Raw genomic sequence first — 22,501 nt, forward strand, 5'->3', positions numbered from 1 at the left:
TCGCAAACGACCGTTTATAGCATTATTACAAATTCCGCGGAACCAGTGGAGAGTTACCGACACCAGCCACCAACTAGCAAGCGGCGCTGGCTGGCGCGTGCGCGTTAGGCGGCCAGAACCCGGGCAGGGGATGAGTTCAGGCCCCGCCCGGAACCGCTCTGCCTCTTTTCGCCTCCTGGTCCCTCCCTTTTCCGCGGGCACCCAACCGTGCGTGTCCTGCGTGCTGACGTCAGGCGCGTGCCCCTGTCCGGCAGCTGAGGAGACCCCGCGCACTGCTGCCAACGCCCCGGCGGAGGAGCTGAGGTGAGTGCGGGGCCCGAGGCTCCCCCGCGGGAGCGGCCTCCCCGCGGTCCGGTCCCCGCCGCGCTGCCCCTGGCCTTTCCCCGTCCGGGGGGGGACACCCCATCTCTGGGATCCCTGGAAGCCTGGGATCGTGGGGCGCGCGCGGTGGGGGTGGGGTGCCGGGCTCGCGCGGCGCCGTCCGGGCTCGCGCGGGTCCGGGTTCTGTCGGGGGACGGAGCGGAGGGGGTCGCGGAGGGCAAGGCTTGGGGGGGCACAGGTCAGGCAAGAGGTGTGCGGCCGGGACGCCGGGGCAGGGCCGAGGGCGCGGCCGGGGCCGGGCTGTCACCTGGCAGCAGCGGAAGGAAAGGGTCACACCCATCCCGACCGCCCTGCTCCCCTCCCCCCGGCGCCGCGGACCCCTAGGGCGGGCGGCGGTCCGGGGCGCCTTGGACCGCGGAGCGGCTGGCGGGCGCCTGGGGTGCGCGGTGTGGCGGTGACCCGGACTCCCTGGCCGGGTCTGCCTCCCGCGCCCCGGCTTCGACTTCCTGCTTCGCCGGGCGCCGCCGCGGACATTTTGCGGCGAGCGGGGGGAGGGGAGCGGACTGCGAGCGCGGCGGGGAAGTGGCGGCCGGGCGGCGCGCGGTTCGCTGACGGCCCGGGGCTTTGCTTGCCGCGCGCCTTCCTCAGCGGTCCCGCAGCCCGACGCCTTGTCCCGCGGGGTGGGCCTGGTCACCGCTTCTCCGGTCTCCTTTATTCCTGCCTTAGGTCGAGTTCCTAATACCATTTACATTTCCTTCTCCAACTCGCCCTGCCCATTCAGCTGAAGCTTCCCTTTCAGGGAGTTACCTAACCACCTCCCGAAACTGTCGTTCTGCCGTTTGCCTAATTCCTCTCTTTAGGGGGAAATTTTCTTTGTTCGTTTTTTTTTTTTTTTTTGTCCTCCCCTTTAAGTCCAAGAGAAATGCAGTGGGGAAGATTACGTCATCGCAATATAAGGGGTGAGAGTTTTTAACTCCTACAAGTCAGGGACTCACTAAATTAAGACAGCATTTTGTTGGCTCGGTTGGGTCACCCAGTATCAGATCCTGCCTGTTTCCCAACTCATCGTATTCAGAGATAATCTTTTGAAAGCCTGGCCATCTCATATGCATCTAAAAGCCAGGAAGGTTTAAAATCTCAAGATGAGCTTGTGCCAGGAAATAAAGCGTAAGACAACACTTGCGTAGGCAGTAACTTTAAAGATCCCTTTGAGTACTGGAATGAAGTTAATTTATTTGTGGAAGCATTTCTTTGGTCCAGATTGTTTCACTTCTCCCATATGACTTACTGATTCAGAGTATGTACCGAAGTCTACACTCGTGCAGTATTGTGGCAAGGGTATGGTGAAAAGAGAATCAGTTCATTTTACACCTAATCTTTGCTTGCTAGTCACTTTAATTTTGTAATTAAAAACGGGTTTTGGTTTTTTTAACCAAAAAAACTTGAGTAACATTTTCAGACTTTGGGGATCACAGTATTTGTTCTCCAGAATGTTAGGTACATCCAGGGTACTGTAGCACAGAAAAATGTTAGCATTGTAAAGCCAAAGAGATCCAACTGTGTAATGCATTGTTATAAGGAAAGTTCATGTTGAAACAAATATTTTCTTATTGTTTCTCCTTATTTGTATAGAGAGAACAGATTGCTCGTTAAGAAACACTTAAAAGAAGTGGTAGGTTTAAATCAGCTTTCTGTAGTGCGTAGGTGTTGGTAGACAAGACCCAGAAGGTGTCACAGCCTCTTAAAATTTTTGCACGTAATAACTGACACCTGTACTCAGTTGAACTTAATTTTTTGGCAGTCTGAGGCAGGTGTTACAGCCTAGGGTAGTCAGGGGCTAAAATCAAATATTGGTGAGATTCTTTTAAAGTCCACCAAGCCCAAATCTTGACTTTTTTGTAACTTCAAGATTTGTTTTCTTTTATTTGGATACTTTTTCCACTTATAATTTTGTGGTATATTATAGAAGCATTTCCAGTTATTTTAAAAATGGTTACACTAATAAAATGTTTTGATCCAAGAAGTGTTGCATTTGGAAAACTTTGAAGTACAATTTATTGTATTGCCTGTCTGGGAGTAGTACTTATAGCCATTCTTGGAAGTAAAAGTCATATTGTACTTTATTTGTAGATATATTTTAAATGCATGTATCATTTTAGGGTCTTTTTTGAGAGGACAAAGAATGCTTAATGAGGAACACTTCAGGCTACAGAGCTTCCTCTGCTGGGGAAGGAGGGGTTAATATTTTGTTAACTTATGTCCCATAAATAGATCTGTATATTCTCCTATATTAAAGGGCTTCATTCTAGGCTTTCAATATTCAGTATTCTCTTCCAAGTCTATTAGTTTCTCCCACTAGAATGTAAGTCTATGAAGGCAGGGCTTTTGACCTGGTATGGTCACCCCTGTATCCCTGGCACCTAGAATAGTGCCAGACTTATGACGTGTCTCAAGAAATGTTTGTCAAATGAATGAATGTGATGTCTGAAGGTTAATATTTTCACTTTCTGCATATTCTGTAGGCCTGTGTACTGTGTTTCCTGGGACCTCTTTTGTGCTTGGTCAGCCATATTCATATTTGGGCTCATTGAAGTGATGATTACTCATCTACTTTTGTTTGACCATATCCATCTGTTTAGTCCTATATCTTCTGCAGCTGTACTGTCTGAACAGTTAACCATTGCTTAGAAAATCTTTTCTGATGACCAGTTCTTATTCTCCTAAAAATTATTCAGACTTTAATGTTTGTTTCCTTCCTGTATTTCTTTGTTTGAAATAGCAGTTTAATTTTTCCATTTCTTCCCCTCAACTCAACAGTATCAAATTCCTGGTCATGTTATGCTTTGTCCCTTACGTTTCTACTTTTAGTTACTCATCCCTTCAGTCCAAAATATTTTTGCTAAAGCAATTTTCATTACTTGTCATTTCAGGTATGTCTGCCACTGCTGCTATTATAAGTCCTGGGTGTCAGAACTCTTCGTTACTAATCGCCCCTGGGACATTGGTCTCAAACTGCTTATTCCATGAAGTGAAACCCCATTTTTGCCACTGAAGTGGTCTCCCATTAAAAAAAAATTAAAAAAAAGTGTTTTTCAACTATTTAGCTATTATGCTGAAGTCCAGAACAATTCCTAATATAGCAAAATACTACATATTGTTAAGTCATGGTGTTCACCAAGCCTCAGTGGTCAGTCACCTGAAGAGAACCTCTGTTGCTCACTCTGTTCTTTAACACTTTACACTTTTAACACTTGCATCATTTTCTCTAAGAGTAAGCCATTTGGATTTGCTGTTTTAATTCTGTTGTTGTATGTTCTTGGGAGAGACACTGTTAGAATAGGGATTAAAAGTGTACACTCTGGAACTAGACTGCTTGGATTTAAATCCTGGCTCTGGCATTTATTAGTTACATGCAATCTGAGTAAAGTCTTTGTCACTCAGTTTACCTTCTGTAGAACAGGGCTGGCAATAGTTTCTACCACACAGTGTTAGGAGAATCAGTTAACCTAAGTGAAGTACTTAAGACATTTCACTGGCACATAGTAAGTGCTCTGTAGGTGTTTGCCCTTGTTATTATTACAGCCTCTCAATGCCCCCACCTTTCAGAAGTTATCTGCGTTGCTCTCAAACATCAACAGTTTAATAACCATCCCCCCCGCAGATTAATCTCATGAAACCATAAAAATTAAATGAGGTGAGGATTGGTGTCTGCTCTAAATTTTTTTATTTTTTTTTTGCGGTACGCGGGCCTCTCATTGTTATGGCCTCTCCAGTTGCAGAGCACAGGCTCCAGACGCGCAGGCTCAGCGGCCATGGCTCACGGGCCCAGCCGCTCCGCGGCATGTGGGATCTTCCGGGGCACGAACCCTTGTCCCCTGCATCGGCAGGCGGACTCTCAACCACTGCGCCACCAGGGAAGCCCCTGCTCTAAATTCTTATCCATTATCTTAACCAGTGTCATGGAAGTAGGGGTGTCAAGTATGCAGTATGTAGTCTGTGGACCAGGAGCGTAAGCATCAGCTTGGAGCTCCTTAGAAATACCAGGCTCCATCCCAGTCCTACTGAATCAGAATCTGAATTTTAACAAAATCCTCAAGTGATTTTTATGCACATTGATGTTTGAAGCACCCTCTTTAAGACTGCTGGATTTCACAAAAAGCGTTGAGTGCTTTATTTTTGTTTTTCCCCCACTTAAGTATAACCTGGTCTCTTTCAGGCAGCGTATCAGAATTTATTGCAAGGATTGTAATCAGGAAGTGAATGTGAAACCTATTTGGCTTTTAGAGGAATGAATTATAGTTTCTTGCCTGTTGTGTAGAATCGCCTCATGTCTGTTCATTATCAGGAACTAATGTGTTGTTTAGTTACTAAAGAGTCATTACCCACTTAATAATAACTAAATAATCCTAAATTCTAGTTTTAGAACTGCTTGAACTTGAGTTCAGTTACATGTTTGAACGCAGTGACTTTTTATGGAAAACTGTTACGAAGAGCATATGATTAGGATCGTTCACATGATTGTTGGTTATGAAAACAGGTGAAATTCAAAGTTGGCATTTAGCTGATCAAATGTAAAAAATGTTTTCAGCTTTTTTTTTTACTAAAATAAACCATATCTCCAATCTCAAGGGAAAATGTTTAAAAAAAATTATTTATTTATTTATTTTTGGCTGTGTTGGGTCTTCGTTGCTGTGCGTGGCCTTTCTCTAGTTGCAGCAAGAGGGGGCTACTCTTCATTGCGGTGCACCGGCTTCTCACTGTGGTTGCTTCTCTTGTTGTGGAGCATGGGCTCTAGGCCCGTGGGCTTCAGTAGTTGCAGCACAAGGGCTCAGTCGTTGTGGCTTGTGGGCTCTAGAAGGCAGGCTCAGTAGTTGTGGCGCATGGGCTTAGTTGCTCCGTGGCATGTGGGGTCTTCCTGGACCAGGACTCGAACCCATGTCACCTGCACTGGCAGGCGGATTCTTAACCACTGTACTACCAGGGAAGTCCCAAGGGAAAATGCTAATAACTAAAATCTAGTCTTAATATAGCTACCATCCTGAAAAAATTATTGCTACTTTTAAAGGACTTGATTGAATTTTTCTTTTTTCTTACACTATTTGATGTAGCAGTGTATGCTCTAGAGCAATGTTTCATAACCCTTTTCAAATCAAGGCAGACGGAAAAATATTGTATGCTACACTGGAGTAAATGGATAAGACTATTCTTGGCTTGCTAGAGGTGCTGCAGCCCCAGGAGAGCTGGGGGATCAATGTCTCAGAGAACACCTGTGTCCATTCTCTGTGTCCCAAATGGCAATATGAAGCTGTCTACTGTTGGATATTAAGCCACAGCCATTGTTTTCAGCTAAAAAGGTGATCACTTTTTGTTACTCCTTGTGTAAACAGAAGAGATTGAGAATAACAGATCAAATGAAACCAGAGGGAGAAATGGAGGTGGAGTGAAAGAATACCATGTTAATTAGTGTTAAAGAGGATGAGATGATAAATTTTGTAGAAGAAATCATAAGCAAGATTTCAGCTACAATCCATTTGCTTTGTTGGTAGGCAATTTAAGGATATTTGTAATTTTTTTTTTTTTGGTTTGCTTTTAAATCTGTTTAAAAGCAGATGAAGAGGAGTAGGAAGTGAAAGAATAAAGTTTCTTAACAAAGAATCATTGTTATGTGTGGTTTCAAGGATTTTCATTCCTAATACAACTTCACTATAGTTACTAGTATTTGTTTCACCAGCTGAATGGTATTTGAGAGGAGCTCAATTTTAGAATCTTCTGAAGTGGAATTAAACCGTCTATATCACTTGTTACTTTGCCAGAGAACTATATTTTTATTGTGAAGTTTAAGATTAACAGTAAGATTTAAAAATAAACTTAGATTTTAAAATGCAAATTTTCATTTATCAGATAATTAGGAACGAATGGATAGTTCCTGTGAATATTAGAGTGCTGGGGTTTAAATCAATATCTAATACCCTCATTTGTTTCAGAAAGTGTACATATAGTATACATACTACAAAATATAAGCTATGAAAATGTTTGAATTATTTTAGGTCATATGATTTATTTGTTCATAAGGCCAAAGGGAATGTTAGTTCATCCTAAGAGTTTATAATAATCAGTGGAGATGGGGATAAGGGATAATTTAAATTTTAAGAGTAATGCCGGTATTGTTTCTCTGGTGTGTTTCAGAATACCTGGAAGAGATTTCCATGGGGGTAGGTATCAAATAAATTGGAAACCCTACATATTATATCCCCATCTTGGAAATTCATGATGTGTGTAAGTTTATTAAAGGTTCATAGAAGTTAGATCGTCAGAGAATCTGTTTAATTCAGTGTTTTTTTTTGTTTTTTTTTTTTGGCTGCACCATGCGGCGTATGAGATCTTCCGTGACCAGGGATGGAATCTGCACCCCCTTCATTGGGAGTGCGGAGTCTTAACCCACTGGACCGCCAGGGAAGTCCTAATTCAGTGTTTCTTAAACTTGTTTGATGACGGCCCTGCCTCCCCCACCCATGGAACACCCTGTAAAGCTTTGAGAAAGTGAACTGGGAGATGCTGGTGTCTCGTGGCTTGTTAATCTCTGTTAGGTTCAGGGGCTGTTGGTGTGGCTTTGCTATGGGTAGAAAAATGGGATAATTTTTCTCAAGTTACTGAGGCACGTGAAAGGTAAAGACTTCAGCAGAGGCCATAGATTATCTATTCTTCCTGTGGCCTAAACCCCACTCAAGAGCTATTGTAAAGAAATTGCTAATATATAGTTCCTTGGGATGGAATTTAGCATTTTACATATAAAACCCATCTTTGGGGTGTCTGTGGGGGATTAACTCCATCTCAACTTAAAAATGGGGAAGGTATTGGAAGGGAAAAGCAGACCATTATTAGGGACTGGGGAAGTGATTGTCCAGTGGCTGCAAAGGAAATTTCTGAAATGGAGTCACTGTCTCCAGTTTCCTTTGTTCTTGGATCAGTGATCCTAGTTTAGGTATTTATTGTTTTCCAGTATTCTGAAAAGCTTGCAGTAATTTCAAAGCCATTTTTTTAAAGCTCTGAAAGTCATATAATTTTTAACTGTTTTATTTGCGATCCAAAGAATTTCTATGTTAAAAAAAATAATTGTTAATGTACACGAGAAGTTTTTTAGGAGTTTGTGGTAGTAATCTGTAAGTTTTTTGTATTTTATAATTTGACATATTTCCTTTTCTTGTCATATATACTGCCCAATCCAGTTCTCCCTCACAAGAATAAAAACTCACCCCAGATCCCATCTTTTACATTAATTTTTTTTTCCTGGTTGCATGTGTTACATGGAAATGAAGATGTATTTGCCTTAAAACTTGTCCTTGGTTCTAGTTAAATCAGAGCCAGGAACAGAAAAATCATTTTACTTATTATTGGATAGTTATCTGAGAGAGGTGGGGGTATGGGGAAAAGACATCATTTTGTGTATCATGATTGGGGTTAAGGACTTAGGTTGGGCTGTCTTAGTTCTTTTTAAAAAATTATTGTTTTTTGGTAATTTAGTAATTTTTCTTCAGGAGCAAGATTAATTCATGTCTTGGATGTGACACATATGTTGAAAATACGAAAGTTTGTTTTCTGTTGGCACGTTCTTTACCTCTGCTACTTTCAGTTGGAGAAATTGGTATAATTTCTGCTCTTATAAAAAAATCTGTCTCGCACTCTGCCTCTCTTTTTTTAAATATGAAGATGAGATGATTCTTTACAAATATTAAAACACACACTCTAAAAAAAGAAACCTAAGACATAGAAGCAGCTTTTAAAATAGAACTAATCAATGGCAAAGATTTTTTGAAGATGCAGATTCTGGAGATAACTTTTTGGCAATTATGTGATTCCTTAAGTTCATTATACACTATTTTTTTTTAAACATCTTTATTGGGGTATAATTGCTTTACAATGGTGTGTTAGTTTCTGCTTTATAACAAAGTGAATCAGTTATACATATATTCCCATATCTCTTCCCTCTTGCGTCTCCCTCCCTCCCACCCTCCCTATCCCACCCCTCCAGGCAGTCACAAAGCACCGGGCTGATCTGCCTGTGCTATTATACACTATTTTAATTGATTTAAATCTGAGTGAATTGTTCCAAAATTAGAAGCATGTTTTAATTATAAAATGACAATGTAAGATTGGTTACATTAACTGTGTCACTCTGATATAGTTGCAAACACAATGTGATACACATGCTTTGTGGGGATCCTGCTGCTTCTAGGAAAGTATCGTTTTTTTGCTAGTTTAAAAATTGGTAGAGGGACTTCCCTTGTGGCCAAGTGATTAAGACTCTGTGCTTCCACTGCAAGGGGTGAGGGTTCAATCCCTGGTCAGGGAAGTAAGATCCTGCATGCCATGAGGCCAAAAAAAAAAAAAAGTCTGTAGAATTGTGCATTACTAGAACAGAATAGAGAATAGAGTTGCTAGAGATGATACAGGGTGTTTATTCCCAAAAATGATGCTGGGTGGCTATTAAACACTTGCTGTTAACTACTTTAGCTAATTCAGACTGTGGAAGTGACTTAAGCTTTAGGAATAGAATCCTTCTCTCTCAGAGGGTATTAAATTTTGTTTTGTTTTGTTTTGTTTGATCCAGATAGTAATAGATGAGGGTTTAGGAGATTAGAGGACCCACTAACGGGTATATTCTGAGTCCAAAGAACAAGTGTTTTTGACTTGCTGCATCTCTAACCCATACTATTTTATTAATTTGTGAATTCAGCAACCCTTTGTGTGCAAAGTCACTGTTCTAGGTATTGGGGATATAGCAGTGAATACAGTAGACCAAAACAGATCTCTGTCCCCATGAAATCGACATACTAATGTGTGCGTTGGAGATAAGTGTTTGACTAAAAATGAAGAAGGAGAGGCAGGGTACAGTGCAGTGCTTCTGGGTTTGTAGAACTTGGGTTGCAATTTAAAATAAGGTAGTCAGAGGAGTTCTCAACTGCAGAATGACATTTGAGCAAAGATCTGTAGGGGATGTGACTGAATGAGTCATCCAGGGAAGAGCATTATGGATAGAGGGAATTACTGTAGTCACTCTTGATCAGTGACAGGTACTGTTTTGCTTAATTTTATATGAAGTCTTTAAAAATAGACATTAAACAAACGTATTCCATGATACATCTGGAATATCATTATAGGAACTTAGCTTCTCGAAATACGGCGTATGTATATAATTTCCATAGAAACAATTGATAATCAAGGTAGAAGTTTGTGCTTTGATGGTGTTGTCTTTGGTTGCAAAGTGTGCTTTAAAAGGCAGATTTGTTGCCAACACATATTGGTTGGTTTTCAGTCTTCGCAACTCTTATCTTTGTTGTTTTTGTTTCTCTTGATCTCTTTTAGTGAATAGAACTATATTGTTACTCACTGCTATGCAGCCTGCAGTCATGCCAGCTGTACTGCATTGACATAGAATTTAGTGCAAATGTTATAGCATCTCTTATTCTTTGTCAAGTTATTTCTTCAAGCACACAGTTGAATGCTTCTGTAGAAGTTCACCCCGTTAACAGATTTTACATCAAAATTGGTAGACTGCTTTGATTCAGAATCTTGGTAATCTGGTTTAAAAATGGCTTGTAGTTTGTAAACTAGATTGTATGATGATCTGAATGTAGGTACCTCTGCCTCATTAGATATAACAAACTCTAAATGATCATGTTAGTTTTGTAGTTGGCATCTCACCTGGTAACCTGTTCAAAGAAAGGTTCTCAGTTTGTCACTCATTTTACTGTGTGTGTGTTGTCTAGGTAATATAGTAACTTTTTTTTTTCCTGCAAACGTATGCTTGTATGTGGGATTTCTGATACAGACTGGCACGTGATTTCATCCTTGATAGACTTAGGACCACAAGAGTGCTTTAAGAATTTTCTGAGCAGATGATGGTTTGAGCTGAGATCTGAAGGATGAGAAGTCAACAGCGTTAGGAGCAGGGGAAGGCATATTTGGCATGTATAAAGACCTGCAGGCAGGACAGGGCTCGGCATGTTTGAGGAATATAATGAGACTTGTGTGGCTAGAGCATGGTGAGTGTTAGGCATAGGAGTATGAAATATGAGATTTAAGATCTAAGAAGGGCCTTGCTATGGAAGTTCAGAGAAGTTGGGCAGTTTTTTTTTTTAATATTATTTATTTGGCTGCACTGGGTCTTAGCTGTGGCACGTGGGAGCTTTTAGTTGCGGCATGTGGGATCTATTTCCCTGACCAGGGATCGAACGTGGGCCCCCTGCATTGGGAATGTGTAGTCTTATCCCCTGGACCACCAGGGAAGTCCCCATTTGGGCAGTTTTTGATAGCTGGAATAGTTAGGGAAGGTGTTTCAGTTAAGGTGGGATTTGGGGGTGGTAAGTTAGGATAGAAATAGGATGAGTTGTAAGGCTAGACATCCAAGGTTTGGAGAGATGATATGATGTGGATAAAGGCATAGACATTGAGATAAGCACCAAACCATATTGGATAATTTAAATAGTGTCAGACAGTTGGCAGTTGATTAGGTGGGCCAAGTAAGACGCATACTTAGCTGTGCAATTTCAGTCCTATTCCCCAGGTTGTCAAGACCTCAGAGCTGTGGCAGATTGAGGCTTGAGATTTGGGATGTGTGAAATGCTCTATCTTTTGTTATCCGATCTTTTGCGGGAAACTGAGGGGAGGTTTGAGTGTGTTTTAAAATCTCCTTGCCCTTTCGTAAGAGAACAGAATTATGTTGCCCTTAATTAAGAGACCAGAATGGGAAAATTGCCTATAAGGGTGTCAGTATTAGTAATACTATTAAGGAAGAATATGGGGGGGGTGATGCTTATTTGGTTATTGTCTGTATATGCCACTTTGGATTGTTGCCCCAAAAGGACATGAGCTTTGTTCCAGGCAGAGGGGGATATGGCTATGTATAGGACAATGCTTGCCACTTATTAGGTGCCTAATAAAGGTTTGTTGACTGAATGAATAAATCTACAAGTCTTGAATATTTTGAGGGAAAATCTTATTGTAATATCTATTCTCTTCTAATCAGATACTTAGTACTCTTATACATTATTGTATACTCTTCAGTTCTTCCAAATTGTTTTGAAATATTACATTCAAAAGTTATATAGCTTATGTAGATATTTACTAATTGGACTACCAATTTTTTTTGGTCACAAAGACAATATAAAATGATTACTTTGGCTAGCATCCCTTAGTTTTTGCCAATTTGAAGAAGGAAAACTCAGCATGGTAGTAAAAATAAGGACTCACGTTCTTATTGGATCAGACATTTCGGAATGAAGTCATTTTCAGAAATGAAGCTGACTCAGCAAACTTCTAGCCCTGCTGAAAACATCTTTTACCACATAGAATCATAATCTTTCATTTTTTAAGTGCTACTGTCAGCACTCTTTTCCCTGACAGTCGCTTCATTTTTGTGCTCTCCAGGACCCATAGAACCTTAATTTGACACCCGCTTCTCTACTCTTTCATGTAGGTTGTGGTTTCACAGTATTTATCAGTTTCTTTCACAAGTGACAGAAAATGGAAGAATTGAATAATTGCTTCAATGAGTGCCTAATGTTTGCCTTTCATCACTTTGCATATGTTAATGCATTTAATTGGCAGCTGGAGATATTAGGAATTTTGCAACCATTTTGTGGGAGAGAGATACATGAAGAATTGGAGATGTTTTTGCCCAAAGATACTTTTGTTTTATGAAACATCTGGAAAGTACATTTAGGGGAGGGGAGAAAAACCCAGTATCTTTCCCAAAAAGCAAAGGCTGCAGTAGTGTTATCACTTACATTCTGCCCAAGTTTACTTCCCTGATTTCTTTGACTATATTTTGGTGAAATATCTACCAATTTTGCATATATTTGCCAGTCTCACGTTAAAAAATCAACAAAAAATCAACAACAGGGCTCTTGGACATGTACTATGGAGACTTTGTCCTTTAACTTTCTATAATGACTTAATTCTAGAGGTAAGTGGAATTTTTGGGGTAAATAAGCTTACAGCTATTTAAGGATAGGAAAGAACAAAATAAGGTTTGGTTTTTGAAAAGTTAAAAATTTTATTAGCCTTATTTAAAGCAAAACGAGTGAATACTTAATTTCTTATTTTTATTTTACCACCTTTTTTAAAAAATTAATTTTTTTGGCTGCGTTGGGTCTTTGTTGCTGTGCGCAGGCTTTCTCTAGTTGTGGTGAGCAGGGGCTACTCTTTGTTGTAGTGTGCGAGCTTCTCACTGTGGTGGCTTCTCTTGTTGCGGAGCACGGGCTCTAGGTGCTCAGGCTTCAGTAGTTGTGGCACATGGCCTCAGTAGTTGTGGCACATGGGCTCAGTAGCTGTGGCACACACGCTTAGTTGCTCCTCGGCATGTGGGATCTTCCCGGACCAGGGATCAAACCCATGTCTCCTTCACTGGCAGGAGGATCCACTGTGCCACCAGGGAAGTCCCTACCACCTTTCTTGATGATAGGATTCTGGCCTTCACTAATTTCTTCCTGTTAGAATAGACACCTAGAAGATGGAACATAAACAATTGAAACAGCCAATCAGCTCCTAGGGAACATGTGCTGGCTTGAGTGAGGAGGACAAGGCGCAAAAAAATGTTAATTATTTCAGGAGGATTTTCTATAAAGAAAACTTCTGGGTAATGAATGAAATATTTGAGACCTGGTGTTCTTACCTAGCCTCTACTCTAATAATTCTAAGAAACCATCTAACTGCTCTATTATTTACTTATACAACTTAAATCCACAACAAAATCATTATGTCTCACAAAGCTCAGTCAATTAAGTAAACAGGTTTGGGGATTTTATTTTACTCTCCTTACAAGCTAATATGTTAGCCTGATATTGTTTTATGGCTGCTGGCAGAAGACATGAGACTCTAGGGTCAGAGACAAAGAATTTAATTAAGCCACAGCCAGCAGCAGGAGATCAGTGTGTTGCGTGCTGCTTCCCCTTATCCCTAAGACTTCCATGTGGGAGATGCAGTGGGTTTGTGTCATAGCTGAGGAACACCGAGCTTGGGGAACCTACTATTTAATAGCATGCAGAAGGCAACCCTGCTCTTTGTCCCAGAGGGAGACATTACTGTATCCTTCAAGGTTGTTTGCTGCAAACACAACCCTATGACATGGCCTGGGTAGAGTGGTCAGAGCCTTGCATTCTTAGCATACCTAGCAAGATGGGTAGGACCACAAGAGACCTATGGGGTCTCTTCCAACACAGGGTTGTCTACTTTTTAATAATTGAAAGTTATTTTATAGAATTCCAATTTTAACTTATTTTTCCAATTGGAATGCATACATTTATTATTCGAAACGGAGGCAAACTACTTGATTATATTAAGCTTCTTTTGGATTTTTATTAGGGCAAATACGTTTGAGCAGTAGTTGAATTGCTTTGACTTTTTTTTTTTAAATAAACTTATTTATTTATTTATGGCTGCGTTTGGTCTTCATTGCTGCGTGCGGGCTTTCTCCAGTTGTGGTGAGCGGGGGCTACTCTTTGTTGCGGTGTGCGGGCTTCTCATTGCGGTGGCTTCTCTTGTTGGGGAGCACGGGCTCTAGGTTTGCGGGCTTCAGTAGTTGTGGCTCGAGGACTCTAGAGCACAGGTTCAGTAGTTGTGGTGCACGGGCTTTGTTGCTCCGCGGCATGTGGGATCTTCCCAGACCAGGGAGCAAACCCTTGTCCCGTGCACTGGCAGGCGGAATGAGTGCCAAAGTTTTCTAAGATTATTTCCTATTTACTGAGGACTCTGAAAACAAATTATGAAGTTCAAAAAGAACTGTCTTTATGTGGCTTATTCTGTATTTGCCTGAATTCTGAAGAGTTGGGAAAGAATGTCAGGATACATGAGTGTTAACTGTCTGGCATAGGGGCAAGTCCTTTGCATTTAGACCAGAATATCTGCAAAATGATGGGATTTAGTTAGTTCATTAAGGGATATTCCAATTCGGAAAAAAAATCTTATTCTTTATTTTGTTTTTTTAAAGTAATATTGGGTGAACTCTTAAATTTTGGTTCTCATAAATTTTTTTGAAGCTAAATGTTTATTTCAAGGTTTAAAAACATTCTTCTTACAGTATATTGCTTGTTTTGGGGGAGAAAGGTAACTATGGTGGAGGTGTAATGACAGCAAAAGGTTATATAAACCATATTCTCTAAAGTGACTGGATTTGATAGGAGAGACAGGTGATGTCGATTTTATTTATTCTGTTTAATCCTTTAACCAGACCAGCTGTTTCATTGGATAGGTAAGGAAGGCTTGTTATTCAGGGTTGTTACTCTCTTGATTCTCCATATCTCTTTCCTGTATCCTAAGTATGAAAATGGATTACTTCAGGGGGAAATGTGTTTCAAATGAAAAGAGCATTACTTTGAGTGTATTTTGTGTTAGTGTGAATGTAGTGTCTTTTTCCGACATCACTTCTGTCAATTCCATTGTAACACTAACTCTCAGAGTTAGTGTAGACCCCACAGCTTAAGGGCTCAGCCCCACAAAACTGCCTCCACTGCAGGCACCAGCTGCAGATGGGGTACCCAGGCTATCCACCCTTCTGCATGGCTGATGGCAAATTTGGGGTATGGAGTACGTGTCCTCCCCAGGCAGGCACTCTCCAGCACGACGTGTTGACTAACTTGGAAGCTCTCTAAATCTTGTTCGCCAGTTTTCACAGAGCTCAATCTCCAGTGCTCCCCTCCCCGTCCTCTCTTCCTGAGGTTGGCAGGTAGGGCTGAAAGTTCTAACGCTCTCATCACTTGGTCTTTCTGGTGAGCAGTCCCATCCCAAGGCTATCCAGAGGCCCCATCCTAAGTCATTATTAGGAAGGGGCTCATTATGAATGACAAAAGGTACTGCTACCATTTAGGGGAATTGCAAGGGTTTTAGGAGCTCTGTGGAATCCTGGACAAAGACCAAACACTTATTTTCACCACAGTGAATACCAAAAATTGGATGCGGCTTTTATTCACACTGTTTACTGTTAATATTTGACATCTTTTTATAAGGGATATAATAGTCTGATTGAGAATGTACATTTTTTGCAAAACAAGCTTATTAGCAAATACCTAACCCCCAAATCTTTTCATATGCTCTTTGTGCCTTGTGCCTAGAATGAACTGTGGGGCATGGGAAGATAGGGCATCTGTAGCTGGGAGCGTTTTCCCTTCCCCACATACAAATCCTTTTCCTCAGGGATTGCATTGTTTGGTGGAGTTTAGTTGGCATCCAGCCAATAATAATAATGATACTAAGAGTTCCATAGCCTCTTTAAATCCAGAGCTCAAGAACCCCAGAAAACTAAAGGGGCTTTGGTTTTGAGATTCTCAAAGGGTAATTTGGACCTCCAAAGCATTTAAGAATGTAGGAGATAATGGTTTTGGTGTGGCTGTCAGGAGGAGTGATAGGTATTGGGAAGGAGTGTGGAAGATCCACCTTATTTCACAGTTTATCTTCCTTATGATTGGCAGAATCATTTTTTATGCCTTAAGTTGCTCAACACCAACCAATTCCAAGTTCTGGTACAAATGAACTTCATTATTAAAATAAATAGTGCTTAGTTATTGGTGCAGAATAACTTTTCTAGCCACTCTGGATAGCAGAATGGTACATTGGTACTACATAGCCTCTTTGCTGTTATAGTGATTTGACGTTGTTTAAATAGGAAGTTAACATAAGGAATTACAAATATGTCTGGCTTAGTTTCCTCCATGTTGTTGAAGCTGGCATTGTATATATTGCAAGAACAAAGTCTCTCCCCTGGCCCCCCTACTCCCTCCCCATCTGTGGGTCATCTGGTGACCTTTCAGTACATGAAATTATTAATAATACATGTCAGATGCTTTGCAGAATAATCCTAATTAAATTGGAACTTGACTCTGAAATGACCACCTTTGTAGTGATAGCTCTAAATTTGACTACATTTGTGGTAAAGACAATGAGTACTATAAAAGTACCTTTACTCATTTAAGAGTAGGTGCAAACATTTACTAAGCATTTACCAGAGGCCAGGCACTGTTTTGAATTCCTTACATATATTATCTTATTCAATCAACTTACCCTATGAGAAAAGTATTACTATTTTCATTTTTGAGATAAGGGAGAACTGAGCAGTTATACAGCTTGCCTAAGGTCACATAGCTAGAGTGGTAGAGCCAGTCTGACTCCTGAACCAGTGCTCTTACTTAACTGGGGATCCACAACCAGTTTCTGATAGATTGCTGAACTGTCGGGTGAGGAAGCATAAGAAATGGAAGATTTGTGGGTATATAGATAGAAAGGGGAAGAGTGAACTCTATCTTAAAAATTCTCTCTTCTCGCTTCCCTTCTCCCCAATAAGATTGAGTGGTTGTCTGCAGGGTGAAGAAATAGGAAGTGAACTTAACCCCTGTTTCTTGCTTCTTCCTCTGCCTTCCTCTTCCCAGTCTGGCAACTGTCATAGGTATATACTTGCCTCTCCATTTGTAGTGATCATATTTGTTTTGATTAATGTCACTTCTTAGGAGAAAGTAGTATAGTATAGAATTTTGGAGCAGAGCCTTGACAGACTGTTTGGGTTTAAATTCCAGTTCTGCCATTTACGGGCTCAGTAATCTTGGTCTATTTGCTTAACTTCGCTGAGCCCTACTTTTCTTACCTGTGAAATGGGGACAGTATAGTACATATCTCAGAGTTGAGAGGACAAAATGTATGAATATGTGTAATATGTTTAGAACAGTATGTGGCATATAGTAAGTGCTATATAAGTATTGCCACTGGCACTATTATTTGAGAACACTTGGGTTGAACCAGTTTTTTTTTTTTTTGCGGTGCGCGGACCTCTCACTGTTGTGGCCTCTCCCGTTGCGGAGCACAGGCTCTGGACGCGCAGGCTCAGCGGCCATGGCTCACGGGCCTAGCAGCTCCGCGGAATGTGGGATCTTCCCGGACCGGGGCACGAACCCGTGTCCCCTGCATCGGCAGGCGGACTCTCAACCACTGTGCCACCAGGGAAGCCCTGAACCAGTTTTAAAGCACCTCTGAAGTATCTTGGTTCGTGATCTCTCAGTATACAACATGAGTTTTTCATTACTAAATATGTAAAGTGCCTGGTTGATACAGATAATTCACAGTGATAATTTGGATTCTACTTTTAAGAAACTCACTTCTGGGTGATCTAAATGTCAGTAGTGTTTATCTTAGTTTAGATTCTTTTGTTACTGGTATTTTTTGTCTTGTTATCATATAGGGCAGTGGTTCTCAAACTTCACTGTGCATTAGAATTTCATAGGAAGTGTTGCGCTCTGATCTATTAGATTTGGGGTGAGGGCCCAGGAATCTGAATTGTTAACAGACTCATTTCAGGTAATTCTGACTCTGGTTGTCCGAAGTGATAGTTTTGGAATTGCTGATGTAGAGGCTGAATTCAAGCCTCAAGTCTATAACATTTAACACCTCTAAATTTAGGATGTATTTTAAAAATTGTTGTCTTCTTAGCATCCGTGAAATATAGTAATTAGGATTCAGTTCTGCTGCTGTAACAGAGAAGTCCAAAATAATAGGGGCTTAATGAAAGAGAAGTTTCTTTCTCATGTAAAAGTCTTGGAAGGCAATACAGGGCTGGCCCTTCCTATTGTGTTACTCATCCTTAGCATGTAATTTCTGTCTTCTGGTTCAGTGTGACTGCTTCAGCTTCCATTATCATGTCTGCATTCCAGCCTAAAGGCCGGGATAGCAGAAACTATTCCCCTTGTTTTTAAGGCTAGTCTTGAAAATTGCATCCATCGCTTCCATTCCCATTTGCCAGAACTTGGTCACATCTAGCTGCAAAAGAATTTAGGAAATGTAGTTTTTACTAAGAGCCATATGCTTCAGTAAAATTCTGTTACTAAAGAAGAGAGGAAGAATTGGAAGACCGCTAGCAGTGTCTGCCACAGTGATCAAACCTTACTTTCTGTCCAGTGCTTATGATTAAACTCTGTAAAAAAAAATTGCCCCATAATAATGGTCATGAGAAATAGAAGATACAGGAACTGAACTTGAAACTGATTTTTAGGCACCTGGAAAATATTCTGTAGGATGATCAGAACTCTCTCTGCTTACCTTTCTTTTCTTTACTCTGAATTGGAAAGAAATTTTACAGAAGACCTTGTTTCTTAGTAGAATATTATCCTGTTTTTCAGAGGTGGACTGAGGAACCATGAGAAGACAGCTATTCCTGTTTTCTCTTCTTTTATTATTAAGTAAAAGACATTCTTCTAGAATAATTCTCTAGAACTAATTTAGTGCTTGGTTTAGTGTGATTATTTTGATAGGTAATTTGATTTAGTTTAGGGATTAAGATCCTTAACCTAGTATGAGTACTCCTCTAGTGCATTACAGGGAAAATGTAGTCAAGATGGTTTTGATGAGGAACAGGAGAATGTATATTTCCTGTAGGTTACTCACTTGTATATACAGAGATTTTTTTTTCTTTTTTTTTGGAAATTAATTAATTTTTGGCTGCATTGGGTCTTTGTTGCTGCACGTGGGCTTTCTCAGTTGTGGCGAGCGGGGGCTACTCTTCGTTGCGGTGCGCAGGCTTCTCATTGTGGTGGCTTCTCTTGTTGCGGAGCACAGGCTCTAGGTGTGCAGGGCTTCAGTAGTTGTGGCACATGGGCTCAGTAGTTGTGGCTCGTGGGCTCTAGAGTGCAGGCTTCGTAGTTGTGGCGCATGGCCTTAGTTGCTCCGCTGCATGTAGGATCTTCCCGGACCAGGGCTTGAACCTGTGTCCCCTGCATTGACAGGCAGATTCTTAACCACTGTTCCACCAAGGAAGCCCTGATACAGAGATGTTAACAGACTTATAAGTCATGATTAAGAGTTGTGAAGGTTACTGTACGATCATATAGGTCTGGCATCCAATCCATAGTTAGATGGTTCTGTGACATTTTTATGTTTAATAAGGTGGCAGCTTTAGCTAACAAGAAATTGTAATCCCTCAGAATTATAACTGAAAAAGGATTTTATCTTAAAATATAGGTATAGAGGGTGTGGTGTTTCTTCTTTATTCTTCCAGAAAAACTGTTATAATTTTTCATTGACTCTAAGATGTCATATATCCCAATTTCGTAGATGTCAAAATGTGGGGGAAAATGGCTGGTAACAAGGGTAAGGAACCTTCGGTAAAGATACGTTCTGATTTTAGAAATGTTTAAGTGTAAAAACAAGCATTCAGAATTGAAATGTAGTAAATCCTTGGCACATTTGTAATCAATAGCTTCTTAGAATGGAGGACTACAGTAAGAGAAGCTAAAGTAATTGTATCTGTTTGTAAGTTAGAATGCTTTAGAGTGATCTGACTTTTTCATTATAAAAATCTAGGTTTTGACCTCTTCATGCCATGAATATTGAATTAGTAACTAGGCAACTTGGCGCTAAAAGAGCTACTGAGACCAGGGATCACCCTGATCTTTGTCCCGTCCCTCATGTTGCTCATCTATTACAGACGGGAGGTGGTGGTGCTCTGCTGCTTATTGGTTATAGCCTGAGTAACTATAGCTCTAAGGTTGGGTAAATGGACCATTCATTGAAGCAGTGGTCTTTGTATTGCAGTCTAGTACACATATACCTGTACACACACATGTGTGGGCATGTACAACTGAAGGAAAAGTTGCACAAATTAACCTGACACACTACGTGGGATTCATTTTCAAATAGCCTCTTCTCTTTCATTATAAAAAGACATGCTGCTCTTTATGCTACTTTTGATTTTTTAAAAAACACTTATGTCGAAAACAACCGGGCTTCCCTGGTGGCGCAGTGGTTGAGAATCTGCCTGCCAATGCAGGGGACACGGGTTCAAGCCCTGGTCTGGGAAGATCCCACATGCCGTGGAGCATCTAGGCCCGTGAGCCACAACTACTGAACCTGTGAGTCTGGAGCCTGTGCTCCGCAACGTGATAGTGAGAGGCCCACACACCGCGATGAAGAGTGGCCCTCACTTGCCCCAAATGGAGAAAGCCCTCACACAGAAACGAAGACCCAACACAGCCAAAAATAAATAAATAAATAAATAAATTAAAAAAAGAAAAAAGAAAACAGCCAAGGATCAGAAACTTAGAAAATTGACTCTTATTTGCAAGTCACTATTTCTCTTTTTAGGTTCTTTTAGCCCTAGTAGTTGGGTTGCTGGTTCTGTTATTGCTCTGAATGAGAGAGCCTGTTGCTAATTGAAGGAAAAAAACACATGTATAAGTACAAATAATTAACAGAAATATCTTTAATCCTTTTGTAGGTCATCATCAAATTTGAAATATTTAAAGTGGATACAAAACTGTTTCAGCAATGCAGACAATTAAGTGCGTTGTTGTGGGCGATGGTGCCGTTGGTAAAACATGTCTCCTGATATCCTACACAACAAACAAATTTCCTTCTGAGTATGTACCGACTGTAAGTATAAAGCTTCCATCTATTAGTGAAATATATTATAATTTGATATCCTTTTGAAAACTTTATGTACTGAAATTTTTCTGTTGTCTGCCTTTGTTTCCTGTTTTTAAAGATCTTGACTTATCATGGGTAAATTATATACACTTTAAAATTAAACAGCTGAAAAATCAGTGGAAAGTCAGAAGGGGTGATAAAAGGGTTTGCAAGAAGTGCTGGGAGGCAAAACTCCAATAGACAAGATTCTAAAGAGTGGTGGTCTCAGTCTGGAGAAGTATGCCCTACATTTTGGAAAGAGGTGATTTTTTTTGATATCTTGGCCAATGATTAATCAGTGCTTGGAGATCTTCTGGGATGATTTTGGGGGTCTTGTAACTTCAGGGAAAGTAGTATGTGTCTCCACTTATTCTCCTTAGGGAATAGAAGGAAAGCTTATGGAGCTGTTGTCCTAGCAGTAATGGAGCTCCAGACTGGTTTTTAGAGGCACAGAAGACCTGTTTTTCTTATGAGTACATCAATAGAAGAAGCCTTTGGGGATTCTCTCCCACAAATGCTTTTTATCAGCTCCTTGGAAGAGTAGAGGGAAAATGGGAATAACAAAGATACTGAAGTGAGAGAGACAGTTATTCAGAGTAACACTCATTGTGAATGTGTTTGGGGATCCAGTGTTTGTCCCAGGTTGGTTGACCAATCCAGTGGTGTAATTATATTAAACATAGATGTCTATTCTGTGGTGAGAGAGGAGCTAGGGTTGGCCTGGCCTGGCAATAACCACCTCTGTGAAGTGAGCTCTTTTAGGGGTGGGTTATGAAGCACCTATGTATGATTAATATGGAACTAGTATTGTTTGGAAGTAAAAAGGAAGAAAATGTATCATTACTTTAGGTTAATCTTCAAAGATGAGGGCATTTTTAAGAGGGTGACAGGTTAAAGGCTTGGTAATTATGTTAAATTGTAATTGAAAGTCTATAATGTCCCAGGGCATATAAAGTGATTGAGGTAGGCCCAGGCTTTTGGAAGAAAAATTAGGTTTCTTTGAGGGGGAGAAATCATATTTTTAAATACGAAATCGTATTTTTGAGTTGGCCCATTTGGGGACATTCATAAGTGAAAGAAGTTCTGAGGTTGAAAGGGACTTTTAGGGGACTTTTAGAGATACATCGATTTTGTAGGTCTTGAGTGAGGGCAACTGTCAGATTATTTGTGTTTCAGTCTCCATTTAAAGTTGTTTTCTTATAAACATGGTTTCTGAGTCTAGGCTTTCTATTTAAGGAGGGCTTATGGGTGTTTTATGTATGTGTTTGTATGTGGATCTCTGGAAGAGGGTTAGGTATGACTTAAGAAAATAACCTGAATGGTTTGAGAGCTTAACCACATTCTTTACACTTCCTTGTTCTTGTTGTCAGGAACTGACTTTCCCTTAACTACCACCTCCCCCAAAGCCCTTGCTTCCAATCCACTCTTGCTTGCATTTAAACAAACTCCCAACAACCCACTAAAACATGAACCAGAAAATTAGTGTTAAACAGAGCTGATCTTAAAATGTAACATCCTTCTCCTGGTTGCAAAGCCTTGCTTTTCAATTGTAAATTAATTCAGGAGTCCATGAATTAGTGTTGGGTCTTTTTTCATTTAGCACTGTTAGCTCCCATTTTCACAAATAACTTAGTACAACCAATATTCGTATATACTAAGTTTGTTAATGGGTTTTACAGTCTGTTTACAAATAGTATACCCTATTCACTATCCTTAAGTGTACATAAACACACACACCCCCCTA

The 22,501-nt window shown here is 40.5% G+C and overlaps 1 protein-coding gene across 4 annotated transcripts in view; it reads left to right on the forward strand.

Moving 5' to 3' along the window:
* Nucleotides 1-228: 228 nt before the first annotated feature.
* CDC42 (cell division cycle 42) overlaps nt 229-22,501 on the forward strand; it is a 39,616-nt gene continuing 17,343 nt past the window's right edge. For 2 of the 4 annotated variants that reach the window (XM_060015731.1, XM_069540817.1), the window contains exons 1-2: nt 229-303; nt 20,570-20,724. In XM_060015731.1, the coding sequence (XP_059871714.1) occupies nt 20,620-20,724 (105 nt within the window). In that variant the 5' untranslated portion in view covers nt 229-303; nt 20,570-20,619. Of the gene's footprint in view, nt 304-1,189; nt 1,281-3,248; nt 3,275-6,507; nt 6,534-20,569; nt 20,725-22,501 lie in introns of those variants that run through there. The other 2 variants (XM_060015723.1, XM_060015738.1) reach the window with 2 other exon arrangements.

This window comes from Delphinus delphis, chromosome 1 (genome assembly GCF_949987515.2).
Source record: "Delphinus delphis chromosome 1, mDelDel1.2, whole genome shotgun sequence".
NCBI lineage: Eukaryota > Metazoa > Chordata > Mammalia > Artiodactyla > Delphinidae > Delphinus > Delphinus delphis.